The 14,493-nt window shown below is 45.0% G+C and overlaps 2 protein-coding genes across 3 annotated transcripts; one reads left to right on the forward strand and one right to left on the reverse strand.

Annotated features, from left to right (window-relative positions):
• Positions 1 to 6,195: 6,195 nt before the first annotated feature.
• On the reverse strand, positions 6,196 to 10,988 carry LOC134468966 (ATP-dependent DNA helicase RecQ-like). Of its 2 annotated transcripts, XM_063222926.1 has the most exons (3): positions 10,335 to 10,983; positions 9,803 to 9,882; positions 6,196 to 9,295 (listed from the first exon to the last, which is right to left on the reverse strand). In XM_063222926.1, exons 1-3 carry the CDS (start codon positions 10,808 to 10,810, stop codon positions 8,088 to 8,090), a joined length of 1,764 nt encoding a protein of 587 aa, XP_063078996.1. In that variant the 5' UTR covers positions 10,811 to 10,983; the 3' UTR covers positions 6,196 to 8,087. The 2 variants fall into 2 exon arrangements, with proteins under 2 accessions (XP_063078996.1, XP_063078997.1); XM_063222927.1 differs by lacking the exon at positions 6,196 to 9,295 and having other exon boundaries at positions 9,495 to 9,882; positions 10,335 to 10,988.
• On the forward strand, positions 6,280 to 7,446 carry LOC134468967 (uncharacterized). The gene is made up of 2 exons (XM_063222928.1): positions 6,280 to 6,364; positions 6,482 to 7,446. The coding sequence occupies exons 1-2, from the start codon at positions 6,334 to 6,336 to the stop codon at positions 7,444 to 7,446; spliced, it is 996 nt and encodes a 331-aa protein (XP_063078998.1). The 5' UTR covers positions 6,280 to 6,333.
• Positions 10,989 to 14,493: the final 3,505 nt, after the last annotated feature.

A 14,493-nucleotide genomic window follows, 5' to 3' on the forward strand; every position in this document is an offset into this window, starting at 1 on the left:
TAGTCCTCAGCGTGTCTCTCATGCCTATTTGCCATGACTATTAGATAACTTTGGAACTGTTGCTTGGTCTTCATGGCATTTAGCATTGTGAAAAGTAATGATACAGTGGATGTTCAGAATTCTGCCTCCTGGACCAGATTAGCCTGACATTTCAGCTCCTCCTGTGTTCATGTCACATTGTATAGTAGGAGTTGTATAGTAGGAAAAATACTTCACTACTGTACTTAAGTATGTTTTTGAATACTTAACACTTTTCCCAAGTGTGTGTATATATTGAAAAAAAGAGTTTTGACCATACTGCAACAAAGTCAGGACATGATGCATGGGCTCTGGGCTTAGGTCAGCACGCATAGGAAGTTGAGTTTATTTTCTGTCGAAACCTTTCCTAAATTTAGACTGAAATTGGTTGTGTGTACATTTTTAAATGTTTTTGAATTTTTTAAATTTTACCCAAATAGAAAAAAGTCTTTCAAACTGCATTGTACTTTTCATTACATTACTTAATTACATTATTTTTGACAGTACCTCACATACATACAAGAAGTTTCAGATACTTTAAGACTTTTACTTAAGTAACATTTCAGTCAGTGACTTTTACTTTTACCAAAGTCATTTTTTGGAGGGGTACCCATAGTTTTACATGAATATGAGATTTCAGTACTTTATACAACACTGCTTCTTGGTAGTCAGCCCCTACCCCCGGTTGAGGGTGAGATGCTGCTGCACAGATCACAGCAGGGTGCTGAGCCTCTGGAGACGGGGGGGGGTCTGGGTTGCTGGGCCTATCACTGCCCAACCACACACTTGTGGGTTGACGGAAAATTATTATTTGCTGACGGTGTTTTCTGCAGTTTTCTAATGGAATGGAATGGAGTGGGTCATCATGGAAAGCCCACTCCTGAGAAGTTGTTCTTATTCGTTAAGCTGGGGTGGGTCATGATGAAAGCCCATCCCTGGAATGTGGTTCGTATTTTCACAGACTTTCTCAGAATGTGATATTTGTGTTGTTTGAAATATGAAAGGTGGTGTGAGAGATTACTAACACATTTTTACATTTGTATGTGAGTGTATGAGAGTGTGCTTGTGATTAAATCCTCACACACCTATTCAAAGAACGCTTCTGACCGCTGGGTCGATTGCCTGGTCTCTTGACTCAGAGGTTTAAGTATTCTCTGTTGGTATGAGAGCTTGCGGTAGTTCTGCCAGGAAGACGAAAGTCACGTGCGCATTTTGCAGAGCCAATCAGCGTTCACCATTTCCTTTATAGTGACGTGTCTAACTCTCCCCTCTCGCTTGCTCAGGTATGGCCGGTTCAAAATCTGTGCGCGCCAAAAACTTTATGGGTACAATTGCAGCCTATATCGCCTCTATTGATGTTTTCAGGAATATTATTTTGCTGTCGCCTCTCCTGCCACTCATGCTTAGCAATACACACTTTGCAACCGAAGGTCCCGTGCCATTTCACCAGTCCCCGAGGCTATTTTGATTGTAAAACCGTTTAGGGATATCGCCGCTGCGTCCGGGAAACTGACTTCGGACGCGTCTTGGTTACATTGTATTACTTTTCTGGAATCTTGCTGCGTTCTCCTCTGCCCCTGTCTTTCATGCGCGTTAGTTTTAGTTTCATAGTTTTTCGACTACTGGAATCCCGCGGAGACATCTGAGGTGAGAACAGTATGGGGGCTCACCTGATGTGGCACCTGCAGCCGCCGACAATCGACACTCCCTTCCCGGGAATCGCCCTTGCTCTTTGGTTGCGTAGGTGCCGCGAGTCCGTGAGGTTTGCCTCTCACGTCCTCAGGGAAATCCCTTGAAGTATCGACTGCTTTATGCCTACTTGCAATACATTCTCATTTATCGTCATGCATTTTACTTTCATGCCTAGTCTCGCTGCCACTGTTATATTGCTCATTTCACTGGCTGCTTAACTCGTGGAGTGGTCCCTGTAATAGCCTATCGGAGTCAGTAGTCATGTTCTCCTTCTTGACCTAACGTCTTAAGTTAGTGGTTTATGTTGTGGTTGTTGATTGACTGGTGTGCCTCGCACGTGTTGCGGTGTTAAAGTGTCTGCTCCCGCCCTCAGTCATGCGCTTTATCACAAGAGATTTGGAAGCCCTTTTATCCTGTCTAGTTGTGCGTTTACCTAGAACCATGTCGCCCATACAATTCATTGTTTCGGTTTCGCTGTCGGTACGGCGCGACATTTGGACTAGCGCTGGTGGAGTAGCGTTCATGATGATAGCCTACAAGCCATTACAAAGCGCATCCTTGCGAGGCTTTTAAACCACGCCTGTTCTATTCTATTCGCGATGGGCTTTCTCCAGCGACATTCGCCTACTACAGTGTTTCTCAACCCCTTTCGTGTCATGCACCTCCTAAGCCTTTTCATTGTGCCATGAGTTCCCCTAACTCTTATTTTACATCACATTTTCTATTCTAGTGTGACTATGCTCCATGCATTTGTTAAATTATATTTTCCCAAGTACCCCTGCAGTGTGCTCGTGTACCCCTAGTGGTATATGTAACCCTGGTTGGGAAACACTGGCCTACTACACTAATGACGCTAGCTGGCCTTATTTTATAGTATGCTTTTATCCATTGTGTATCACGGATGGTTTAGGAACAGGTTTCGTCTAGTTATTACTGTTGACTTCTCTTTACTTTATTAGTGTAGCTACACAGTGTGTCCATAATGCTCGTGCTCTAGGTTTTACTGCCGTCTTTAAATATTGTCTGTTTCACTTCCCTCATCCATCCATTTAGGTATTTCCGTTAGTACCTTGGTCAGGCGCACTTGTTGTCCAGGTTGCCCCAGGAATGCGGGTAATCTGTCTTCCAAAATAATGGTTTTAAAATGTTCATAGTCGGGGATGCAGCCATGCGCCATCATTTCCCAAGCAAGAACTTATGTTTCTCTGAGTGGCATGTCTGTTGAGATTCGGGATGCATCATAAAACTGCCTTAACAGTAATCTGCACAGCAGTCAGCCTGAACTAGGCCTTCCGCTCTTTTACGATCATGTAGAATGACTTTGACTGCCTTAATATCTCGCCATGTTCTTTTGTCTCCTAGGATGTTTCTAGGTTCGCCGTATAGGCCAACTCGGACCGCACTGTGGTCGACGCCACCACCTGGAGACCGTATGGGGAGCCTGTGTGACTCGTGGAAACATCGCGCATAGCTTCTCGTGGCTCACCTTGAGTGCTGCACACCTGTCTCAGTTAAAAGTGCAGAAAGTGGACCAGGCATGTTTTTTGGGGGGGTTAATGTGTAGGCTACTAAGCTTTAAACGGCCCACGGCCCTATATGCTGCATGCCAGTCCTGTCAGTGGACCACAATGCTCGCCTAGCTGTGGCAAAGGGAAAGGATAAATGCTTGCCTAGCAGTAACAAACGTCGACTCTGCTGCTGACCGTAAACTCTGTTTTTCTGTTTCCAGGAGCTCAGATGGTCGTGCTCCTTCACAGGTCGGGTCCCATTGCCATGCGCACACCCAGAGATTCTATGCTGCATGCATTTCTTCCGTCACGTCTTCAGTTATTACAAGTTAGACGGCGTGGCACATCTTCAACATGTCCTCCCAATAGGACGTTCAAGTTGGTTTTTATTGTCAATTTCTTTACATGCACTGGTCTTACAAAGAATTTGAAATTACGTTTCTTGCTTTCCTATGCAGACATAGTTTAATCTAGGTAAGGACATAGACAGTGTAGACATAGACAGTACTCATACATGGACATAAGACAGTATGGACATAGGCAGCGCTCATACAGACATTTAAAGTGCAAGACAGAACAACAAAAGACTTGCAGAGAACATACATTATGAGGAGGTATTTGTCGTGCATTTTCTAAAAATCCTTTATAGCGTTCTGACATACTAATTGTAGCATTTTGAAGAAAAATAAATATTAAAATAGGTCTATCAAGTACACCAGCAGCTGTGCGTGTGTGTGTGTGTGCGCGTGTGTATGTGTGTTTAGTGCAGGTAGAAAGTGTGTGTGTGTGTGTGTGTGAGTTGTGTGTAAGTTTTGCTGTGTTCTGGCTTTACGTGTACCTCCGAGACTCTGCTTAACCTAATTTGTTTTCGCTCATCCCTATTCACCTCATAGGGTCCATTCTCGCGAGCGTCCTGTTTTGCGACCTAGGCCTATCCATTGCTCCCTCGGCTTTCTCTTCAAAGCGGTTTTCCTTAAGTATCTTGCGGTTTCCTGCACTTTTCCCCGCGATCCCACACTTCTCAGTTATCCCTGCCCATCGTCAGGCGTAGCAGCTATAAGCTATATAGCTTGCATTGTATGTTTTGTAAAGGCTCTTAGCTCCGCGTTCTCTTGTAGTCTCACAGTGTAGCATGGTTATTTCATTGGCATTGATGCACCGGTAGACCAGCTGGGAGAGGAGCTAGGAAGTAGAGGGCTCAATTCTTGTTGACTGATTTGCATTTGACCTGAAATATTTCTTTCAACACTTAACCCTTGCACTGGTAGTCTACTGCATGTGGGAAAGTCTGTTTTTTACTTTGCACTTGATCTTAACTCAGCATATAGGCCTAAGTAAAGGACGACATCAAAAGACAAGTGTTTGCACGCCAGCTCCGTGACTCCCTCACAGGCTCACATGCATTGCTTATAACGGACCATAGCCTACGGTTCACTTGGGAAGCTCAAGTTTGGGTAGGCCTATCTAATGCTCAATAAGGTCATCTCTCTTGCACATACATATCAGAGCTGGTTCTTGTACTAGTAGGCAATTAGGCCATCACTCCCCGCCCTTTGCACCCTTCTACATGTGTCGCACCACTGTCGCCCTTTTGTCTGTCAGGCCTTCTCTCGCTCTCATACTGCTCTCCCTAAAGGTGTCCATGCCTTGTTGGTTGCCCCCGGGAGGGCTTCTGCGCCATTCTGCTGCTCCAAGAGCATACTGTATATGCCGCTTGCCTAGCCGTGGCTATTAAAGGAACATTTAATAAATAAAATGAAGCTTGCCTAGCCGTGGCAAACTAGCCTATGTAGAAATAACTAGGGCTCTTAACACCTAACCAGCCAAATGCCGGTGAATGTTCTGTTTGGCTGATCTGAAAAGAAAACCTTCAAGCCACTTTTTCCTATTGGTGAGTATGTCTTCGGGTAGCAACATTATCTTTTACTAGCCACCTTGGCTGGTTATATGAAGTGACATTAGAGCCCTGTAAATGCTGCTCGCCTAGCCGTGGCTAAGAAAGGGAAATGCTGCTTGCCTAGCCGTGGCAAAGACAATAGGGAAAAGAAATAATGCAGCTCGCCTAATTGAAAACGTCATTTTCCTGTGCAACTTTCCATGTGAGGGTCCTTCTGCGTGTCTGCATGACCTTTTGTCAGTCTGCTACAACTACTGGTGGTGGTGTTGGTGTATTACATGTCTACAGTGTGGCCACTAGGGGTGGCTGTTCCCGCATACCTTCATAATGTCATGTCTATCTCAGTTATTCTCCCTTCCCATTATCTGCTCTAGGTAGGTTCCAGTCGTCGCCTACGGTGGGTCATTTGTCTCCTCTTCTCCTTGCTCTCTTTTTTTGGGGGTAAGTTGCGTTCTTATCTCAGGATTTTAATCTTTATCGGCAGGATTAAAACCTGGCCCTCTTAGTTTTGGGGGTTAAAGATCCAGTTCCTGCTGCACGGCTACAGCAGGCTCTCTGGGATCTGCTGGCGCAAGACCCGGGCTGATGATTGGACCTACGCCAAAGACTATCTACCCTCTGTCAATTCTATGTCAACAATGTTAACATTAAATCATTTAAACTAATTCATCTCTCTGGAGTCTTTCTGGCTGAAATGAGAGCTTGCGGTAGTTCTGCCAGGAAGACGAAAGTCACGTGCGCATTTTGCAGAGCCAATCAGCGTTCACCATTTCCTTTATAGTGACGTGTCTAACTCTCCCCTCTCGCTTGCTCAGGTATGGCCGGTTCAAAATCTCCTCCACCATCCCCACCACCACCAGGTTGGTCCAGTCTTCCTGTCCGGGGGGTTAAAGATCCAGTTCCTGCTGCACGGCTACAGCAGGCTCTCCGGGATCCGCTGGCGCAAGACCCGGGCTGATGATTGGACCTACGCCAAAGACTATCTACCCTCTGTCAATTCTATGTCAACAATGTTAACATTAAATCATTTAAACTAATTCATCTCTCTGGAGTCTTTCTGGCTGAAGTATAGTGGTGGCTGGTTCGAACACCAAGAGTGACGGTAACATTTCTTTGTATCACAGGTGCAGCAATGCGAAACAGGGTCCCAAGGCTGCCTACAACGCATACAAACATTTTGTCATCACAGACACTACTGCGCTGCTTCTGACGGCTGCCATGGAGCACTTTGGCCTGAAGGATATCGAAGGTACATAAATAGGGTGTTTTGAAATGGGACAGCAGTGCTTTAAAGCTGAACTGTTTGGGTAGAGGGAAGAATGTAAACCTTTGCTTTTGTTTGTGTTTTTTCTTCCATGTGACTTAGACATCCCGGAATCGTTTGTTCCTGAGGACATTGCATCAGGATCAACAGACACGAGGCGAACATGGTTGCATGCCAAATCTGCTGAGGTGGTCGATAAGTACATCCTGCTTGGGGATGTGGTTGAGGCCATGACTGGTCTCGGCGAAGCAGATGTGACATCGACTCAGGCAAAGCAGTACCCTTGTCGAGCGCCAGGCTGTCAGCAGGTATACACCTATCCCAAATACAGAGACAATCACGAGCTTAAAAAGCACAACTTACACGTGTCCCCCGAAACATTGCCTGGTACATCACTCAACAAAGACCACAAGCAGGAACATACCTTGGCGCGTCTCAGCTTCAGCTTTCTCCTTTGGGACATGCTGGATGCTGTGAAAGAGGGTGACGGAGAACGACTGATGAGGCTGTACAAAGTAGCTCTGCTCTTCTACAAAGCCCATGCGCACAGCCACTATGCATACAGTACGTTACTCCTGACACTTCAGGTGAATGCGTGTCTGACGCCTCGGATGTCGCACAGCGTGACCTGGAACAGGTTTTGGAGCACTAGGGGAGGGAATGGAGGCAACATCCCCTTAGACCTTCATTTAGAACACCTCAACAACTTCCTGAAGTCTTTCTTGAAGGGTCAGGGTCCAAACCTGTCTGAAGAGTCTGCTAGCCGAGTCAGCAAGGCCATAGGCGTTTTGAAAGAGATAATGGACAAAGTTGATACTGAACTGGGTGTGAAAAAGCCAAGTGGCATCCATCGTGCTGAGCAGCAGACACAGGATATATTGACTCTGATTAATGTTTTCAGGGAGGGTCAACTGTTGTCAAAGATACCTGGAAGGGAATTTCGGGCTTTCCCGAAGTTTGACAGCAATCTGTTGCACAAAATGAAAAAAAAAGGAAATGTGGGAGTGGATGATGCTCAAACTGAAAGAGTGGAGAAAACTGAAAAAATAAATCTCACTCATTGGTAGTTTCTTGTCTTGTGAAGTCCCTATAGGTACCTTCAGATCTATGCAGTACTTATTTAAGCATTAACACTTGATGACTCATAATTGCACCCTTACCTTTCTGCACTTTACCATGCATTCAGTTTGTCAAAATATTGTCTAGACTGTTACAGGCCTCTTCTAACAGGCGTATTTAATTTCACTTATTTAGCACAATTTTTCAGTGTTTGCTGCGAGTATCTCGACTTGTAAAACATGTTTAAACTCAATTGAACCAGCCAGTTCCAACCCAGTCACTTTAAAGCACATTGTATGTAACATTGTCACTTTTTTTTTTTACTTTGTATCTACAGTATTTTACTACCGGTTACCATTTCACAATCAAGAATATCTTGCATTTCTTTTCTTAATACTATTTGACTACTGATTTCCATTTTTAAATCCTGGGTATGTTGCTTTTTATGTCCCATTGTAAATAATATGCACATTATTAAGTACACAACTAATTCACCCTTTTTCTGTAAATGTAAATAAACACTTAAACAAGAATTGAGATCGTTCTTCAATTTTATTTACAGGCAGTCATCTGACATAAGTATTCAGGCAGTACTTTCAAAGATGTAAGAGGTATGTACAGTGGTCATATGAAATGACTAACAAATGTTTCAGTCTGTACTCAACTGTGACACCCCGGATTCTAGACTGCTCCATTGGGACAAGGCGTTTGCATCAGAGTCAGAGTCAAAGTAACCTGTGTAGTCTTGGTCTGGCACCATAGTTTCCTCCACAGGCAGATCAACTTCAGTGTATTCAAAATCCCCAAAGACATTAAAAATAATGCTGAGAATTTCCTGTCCGTGCCTTTTACTGAACACCGGTAGGTTGTCCATTATGAATGGGAGATCAAATATATCTGTGCAGCGCTCAAGAACACAGTCTATCAGCTCGTTACTAAAACCAGTGCAGTCGCTGCTGTTAGTGTACAGAGGCATGTTCTGGACTAAGCTGAGCTTGTACCTGTACAGAGTATCTCTAATCGTCAGTCTTTGATCCTCTGTAACTTCTCTGCTTTTGACAACGGCATGAGTGTACTGTTGAGGCAGTTCGTAATCGGGTATTGCCACGTCACAACTGGGAGAGCTGCAAGAGCAAACAGAGTGGCAGTATGAGCAGCACAAATGGCCCGGCAGAACACACTCAGTGTTTTGTTCGAAGTGTGAGAATAAGGCCTTCCTAAGGCAACTAGTGATGCCCTTCTTCAACAGTGTCTTAACGCCCTCATTCACTCTTGCTTCCTGCTTCAATTTGTAAATTATGGCATGTGCTGGAGACCCATCTCGCCCGGCCCTGCCAACCTCTTGTACAATGGCCTCCACATCCTCAGGTGAGCCATACATCACAACATGTGATATGTTAGGAAAGTTCAGTCCCATTCCCAGAGCTGTGGAGGCTACAACCACTCTGCATGAACCATTGCCACGTAATGATTCCAGTACTGTGATCTTGTGATGGGGAAGTGTTTGGCTGTGAAACATGCCAATGAGTCGGTTTTCTGCCGTGTGTTCTGGATCCCGATCCACCCAGCTGTCCTCACCAAGTTCATACTGTAGGTGACAGAACACCTTCCCGCACATAGGCAATGTACGGCAGTAGATGATTATTGGTGCCATTGTTGGACCCTTCTCTTTAACCGCCCTCACAATCCAGTTCAGACACTCCATGCTATCTGAAGACACTGTAGACAGTCCAAGCCTTATGTTTTTTCTGTTTGGGCTTATGATTACTTCAGTGGCATTCTCCAAATGTAACTGCCTTTTGACAACAGCTTGCGAGTCCAGGTCTGCCGTTGCTGTCAAGGCCAGAATAGGTGTACCTGGAGAATAAAGGTAAATGCATTAGCATCTACAGTACAATACATTTTCATTAAAGTAAGCCATTAAAAAAATCCAACCAAATATGTGAGGTGAAGTCACAAAGGGTTGTGGAGGGTCTGACTTGCCAGCAGAGGTGTCAAAAGTTTTTTTTTAAAAAAAGGTAAGTTTCCTTCCAGCATAGGTAACTTAACTTATCTGAGTAAAAAGTAGACCTGTGTAATTGTCTTACAATCAGCTGACTACCCTGGTTGGATCAGTGGTGGGTCCTTACAGGGTTTTTAGTGTGTTTCAGTATCAGTACAGTCTATCTCGTTAGTTTCAAAGGAGTAACAGATGTGCAGGCCCTAATATCGTGTACTGGTCTTGTTAAACCACAAATGTACTTTTACTTTTGAAACCTCCGTTTGCCGGGTTATGATCAACAGCAGTGAGAACAGTGTAAAATAACTTTTCTTCAGACTGAGATCATAATGGTCATGGGTCACAACATTTCATAGCCTACTCACCTGGTTTTACAATGGACCGTAGCTCGGCCAGTCTGGCAAAACTCTCTCTGAAAGCCTTCTCTCCTCTAGCAGCCTTTCCCCTGGGACAAATAAAATAAAAACACAACCAATGTGACATCAGCTATGGCACACTTAAAACAACCGCCCGCGCGTCATCAACTCAGGCAGACTACAAGTAAAATGTACACCCCAATCTCTCAGTCCACTGTTAAATGTTAGGAGCAGACCGGAATGATAGCAGCTAATCGTTTCGGAATGTGCATAGAGCTCTAGTGTTCCAAAAACCGATCGCAAAAGCTCACACATTACATTATGCAGGATTCCAAAACAATTCGCTGTTTGTGTGGACGATGACGTTAGCTTTGATTTCGAATGGTTTGCTGCTACCGTAACTTAGATGGTTAAAGTAAGTCAGTGGGCTAGACTATCGTGAAACATCACAGAGTTGCATGTAACATCAGAGTAGCTAGTTGTGGTAGCTTCGATTGCACCTTACATTGTTCATATTATTCGTACCATTAAGTATATTTACCATTTGTATGTGAGATGAACTTCATCCACGACAAGGCCCAACAGGTTGTCTTGGTAGACTTTGCTGGCTAGCAAGCATCGCCATTCCTTGTTAAGCCAGGACTCCGGACTCCCGAACACCAACTGGTACCGCCCGCTTCGGATCTCCTCCGGGTCGCTTTTGCCAAGTTGCGCAGCTGTAAGACCCAGTTTTTCGGCCTCTTGTACCTGATCGTCCATAAGTGCTAAAAGGGGTGACACGATAACCACCAGTGGTTTGTGCAGCAGACCCATGCGTCGCCCCACCAGCGGAGCAAGTTGGTAAATCAGGCTTTTACCATATCCGGTGGGCAATACTCCAAAAACGTCCCTTTTCTGCAGAAAAAACTTTAATGCCGTTATCTGCTGGTCTCGCAAGGTGAAATGAATATCCAAATCTTCGAGAGTCGTTGCCAAAGCTGAATCGAAAGACGCCGTGAATTCGCTAGGGGCAGCCATTGTTTACTTCTCTCTGGGACTACACACGAAACGTCGCACACTCTGTCGTCACTAGGTAGCCCGGCCCCCGATCCCGCCCCTCACGATTTGATTGGCCGCCAACCCCGATCCAGCTTGGATCGGTTGTAGATTCAGGGTGGCTAGACTGCCCCCGGGAGCAAATTCATTTTGCGGCCACTAGGGGCGTCTAGATTTCTAGGCTAGGTAAAGCCTACAGGTCTCTAACGGCCCGTACCCACACAGAGTAATTCCGCTCCGCTCTCATTGACTTTGAATGGGGGCGATATCGCGCTTGACAGCGCGGAGGGGAAGCGATATCGCAGCGGGACGCGGTTTGATATAGACGAGATCTCTATATCATGCAAATTTGATGGTCCAATAACCAATCAGATGGGCGTATGGGTAGCAAGGGCGGGAGTTACAAAAAAAATTGAAAAACATGGCGGCGATTTCTGTGATTTCCAACATCACGTTTTTGCTTAATATAAAGACCCTAGATGCTTATAAATGTCACGACTACCACGGATTGATGTAAAAATGCACCACGAACTTATGTAACACAAATAGGTTACCCCACATTGCCATTTGATCACTCGATGTTTTGAGCTAACCGGGTAAGCTAACGTTAGCATTTTACCAGAACCAGGCAGCTACAAGCTTATATTAGACTACTTCTGTACTTCTATAATGATATAACGGGGCTTAAATGTTATCTAGGACCAAAACACAATCAAATTTAAGCCATGTACACACTGTGTTGTGATATTGGGTGAGTAATGTGTGCAAACGACCTTTCGCCGTTTGTTATCTCGCTCGGTCTACCCGGTGTCAGCTGCGAGACACATGCCGCGCCGCGAGGCTCGAAAGTCGGGTGAGCAGCGTAGTTAGCCCCGGGGAGAATCTACTGGGAGTATCCGTGACCACACCCCCAGCGCGATATTGCGCGTCGCGGATCCCGCCTGCCAATTTCCCCAGTCGGTACTAGGCGTGAGACGAGGCAAGCGCCTCATAATTTTGTACTTTCTTGTCGGGACAATGTAAGAGCAGAAATGCTTGTGTACAGCGGGGTAAGTCACCTTTCACATATGCTGCATTAAATCCGTGTGATTATCACATTTGTAGCATTAAATTCATGTGATTGTGACAGCTTCTGTTGCTGACATTCAGCTGGTGGTTGTCCACATCGCTTAATCCACAGCCTGTATTTCTCTCCCTGGGTCTTTGGTTTTGGGAAGGGATAAAATGTAACGCCTCCCTCCTGCCTTTTTGGATATCGTTTGACGGATTTACAGACGCCATAGGCACAAAGTTTATTTTTTTCTTCACGAGTAGGGAGCACTCCCATAGACTTCCATTCATCTAAATGGCATGTTTGACTGAGGTCCCAAACTTAGTAACCGTTGCTAATGCTATGATTGGTCAGTTACCGTTTGGGGGTTCTGCTGCTGAAAGGCGAATTGGCCAAATAGTTTGTTTTCTTCTCAAAAGCACATACTGTTACTTCTGTCGGAGAATAACACTCTTTTTCACTTCATAAGTTATATGAAGTCAGTCAAAGCACACAATGGTTCAAAATCCCGAATGGTTTTCACATTTCATAACTACATAGACTTTTGTGTGCAAGTTTATACGAATTTCCATGAAAAACAAGCAATGCACTGGTTTACACCAAAAATCTTGGTTGTGTTGACATGTAATAGTCACATTCAAAAGCATTTCAGTAAAAAGTAGAGTTTACAAATGGTTTATTTCACTGTTGTTTTATTTGAAGTACACTGAACACAAAGCAGTATGAAAAAAAAACCCACAAAAGTGCAATGCTTCCCCAAAAAAGTACAGCAAAATACATCAACAAAATACCCAGAAAAACAAGGGAAACCAAACAAAAAAAATCTTATCTCTATCCATCTAGCTATCTAATCTCTACGGTCATCTGAGTTTGGCCACATGTTCTCATCCACATGGCATCTTATATCCTCCAAGGCAATGCACCTGGGGAAAAAGTGTTTTGAGTGGCGAATCCAACCTTGACAATCTTCGACTGCAATATCCCTACAGCCAGCATCCATGGCATCTAGGAGGGTTATTTGATCATGGGGCTTGTGGTCAAACGCCTTCCACCTCCATGCTGGACAAAAATCTTCTATCGGATTGAGAAAGGGCGAGTATGGTGGAAGAAAGAGGGGTAGCAGTTTTGGGTGGTCCCTGAACCAGGCTGTCACCACCTGCGAGTGGTGAAAAACCACGCTGTCCCAAGTGACGACAAAGGTCCGGTCTCCCTCATCATCCTCTTGTGGAACCAAGCGCTGGTAGAGGTCATTGAGAAATGCGAGGAATGCAGTGTTGTCAGGCCCTACCTGAGACCTGTGCCGAAGCAGACCTGTATATGCAATGGCTGCGCATATAGTGATGTCTACAGTGTAGAGCTGCTTCATGCACACTCTGTGTTTTGCTAGAGTGCGTGTAATAGTGGTCTGGCTGATGCTGTTGATATTTTCAAACATCTCCTGACTGGCCTGAATTTCACGCAACTTTAATTCATTGTTGGCCACAACCATTGCCACAATGGCCTTCTCTTGCTCATTGTTGAGGAGCTTTCCTCTTCCCCCAGAGCGAGAAAGGCATTGCACCCTTTAGAGGGATAATACAAAACGCCAAAATTACCATATGACGTTATTTACCAGTGAGAATAGAAGCAATGCATGTAAAATCAAACACTTAGGCCTACCTGTTGGTTTGTTGAAATATGCTAACAATGTTGGCAACTGTTGATCGTGGCAAGTTGGGCTGAACCCTTTCACCTGCCTCTCTCATAGCGTTTTCAGGCCGACCAGAACGGAGCCAGTGCCAGCACCAGTTACGTTCGGCACTAAAGTGCTTATCTGCGAACCGCCCGGGCTCTGAACTTTTTCAGCATGTGACTGTGTTACCCAGATGAACCTGCTGACGGCCATATTGTCATCATGTTTTGCGGAGAAAAAGCAATTTTTTTGCGGTTCGCAAACACTGAAATCTTTGGCGTGAACACGACGGCCGGTTCGCGAGTAGGTGCGGGAACGGGCACCGGCACAGTTCTCAGTCAGCTTGAATGCGCTGTCAGTGACAGACCATGGATTATCACGTCATCAATTATAGTAGCACGGATTTCATTAGTCACCACTGTTCTCTGGGCTCTTTGAATGCCTCCACCACGCATCCGTACGCCTCTTCCATGCCCTCTCCTCTGGCCTGCTCTTCTTCCTGGGCCTGCACCTCTTCTTGCAACAGCCCCTCTCATTGCTTATACCCCTCTTCCTGCACTTACCCCTCTCCCTGGGCCCCTCACTGTCTGCCTTCCTCGTCCAGACATTCTCTTTCTACTCCCAAAAACATCACTTCCTTTTGTAACGGTCTAAATTTAAGCTATACAAAGATCAGTTGTGGTTGGTCCCATTTACCCAATTGTTCAATTATTCAATTAGTAGTCAATCAGCTGAGATATTTTGGCTGCGTTCCAATATGTGACCTTGCGTCCTCCACTTGTGCTTGCGGCCTCGTACCAGCAAGTAATACCAGAGATTCTTCAAGTCTCTACTGGTAATACTCTCTGGTAATACGTTGTAATGACACACTGACATCAGCATTATATTTCAATATCTCGCAAAAGATCAATTGTAAAGTAATTTCCTCATTTGCAAACTGGA

The sequence above is a fragment of the Engraulis encrasicolus genome, chromosome 18 (assembly GCF_034702125.1).
Source record: "Engraulis encrasicolus isolate BLACKSEA-1 chromosome 18, IST_EnEncr_1.0, whole genome shotgun sequence".
Classification (NCBI taxonomy): Eukaryota; Metazoa; Chordata; class Actinopteri; order Clupeiformes; family Engraulidae; genus Engraulis; species Engraulis encrasicolus.

Excerpts from the sequence above, each read along its gene's own strand:
- LOC134468967 (XM_063222928.1), top strand. The coding sequence starts at position 6,334 with ATGGAGCACTTTGGCCTGAAGGATATCGAAG. Across the intron at positions 6,365-6,481 it reads TGGCCTGAAGGATATCGAAG|ACATCCCGGAATCGTTTGTT; the intron begins GTACATAAATAG and ends CATGTGACTTAG.
- LOC134468966 (XM_063222926.1), bottom strand. The coding sequence starts at position 10,810 with ATGGCTGCCCCTAGCGAATTCACGGCGTCTTTCGATTCAGCTTTGGCA. Across the intron at positions 9,883-10,334 it reads GTTCATCTCACATACAAATG|GGGAAAGGCTGCTAGAGGAG; the intron begins GTAAATATACTT and ends TATTTGTCCCAG. Across the intron at positions 9,296-9,802 it reads ACGGTCCATTGTAAAACCAG|GTACACCTATTCTGGCCTTG; the intron begins GTGAGTAGGCTA and ends TTTATTCTCCAG.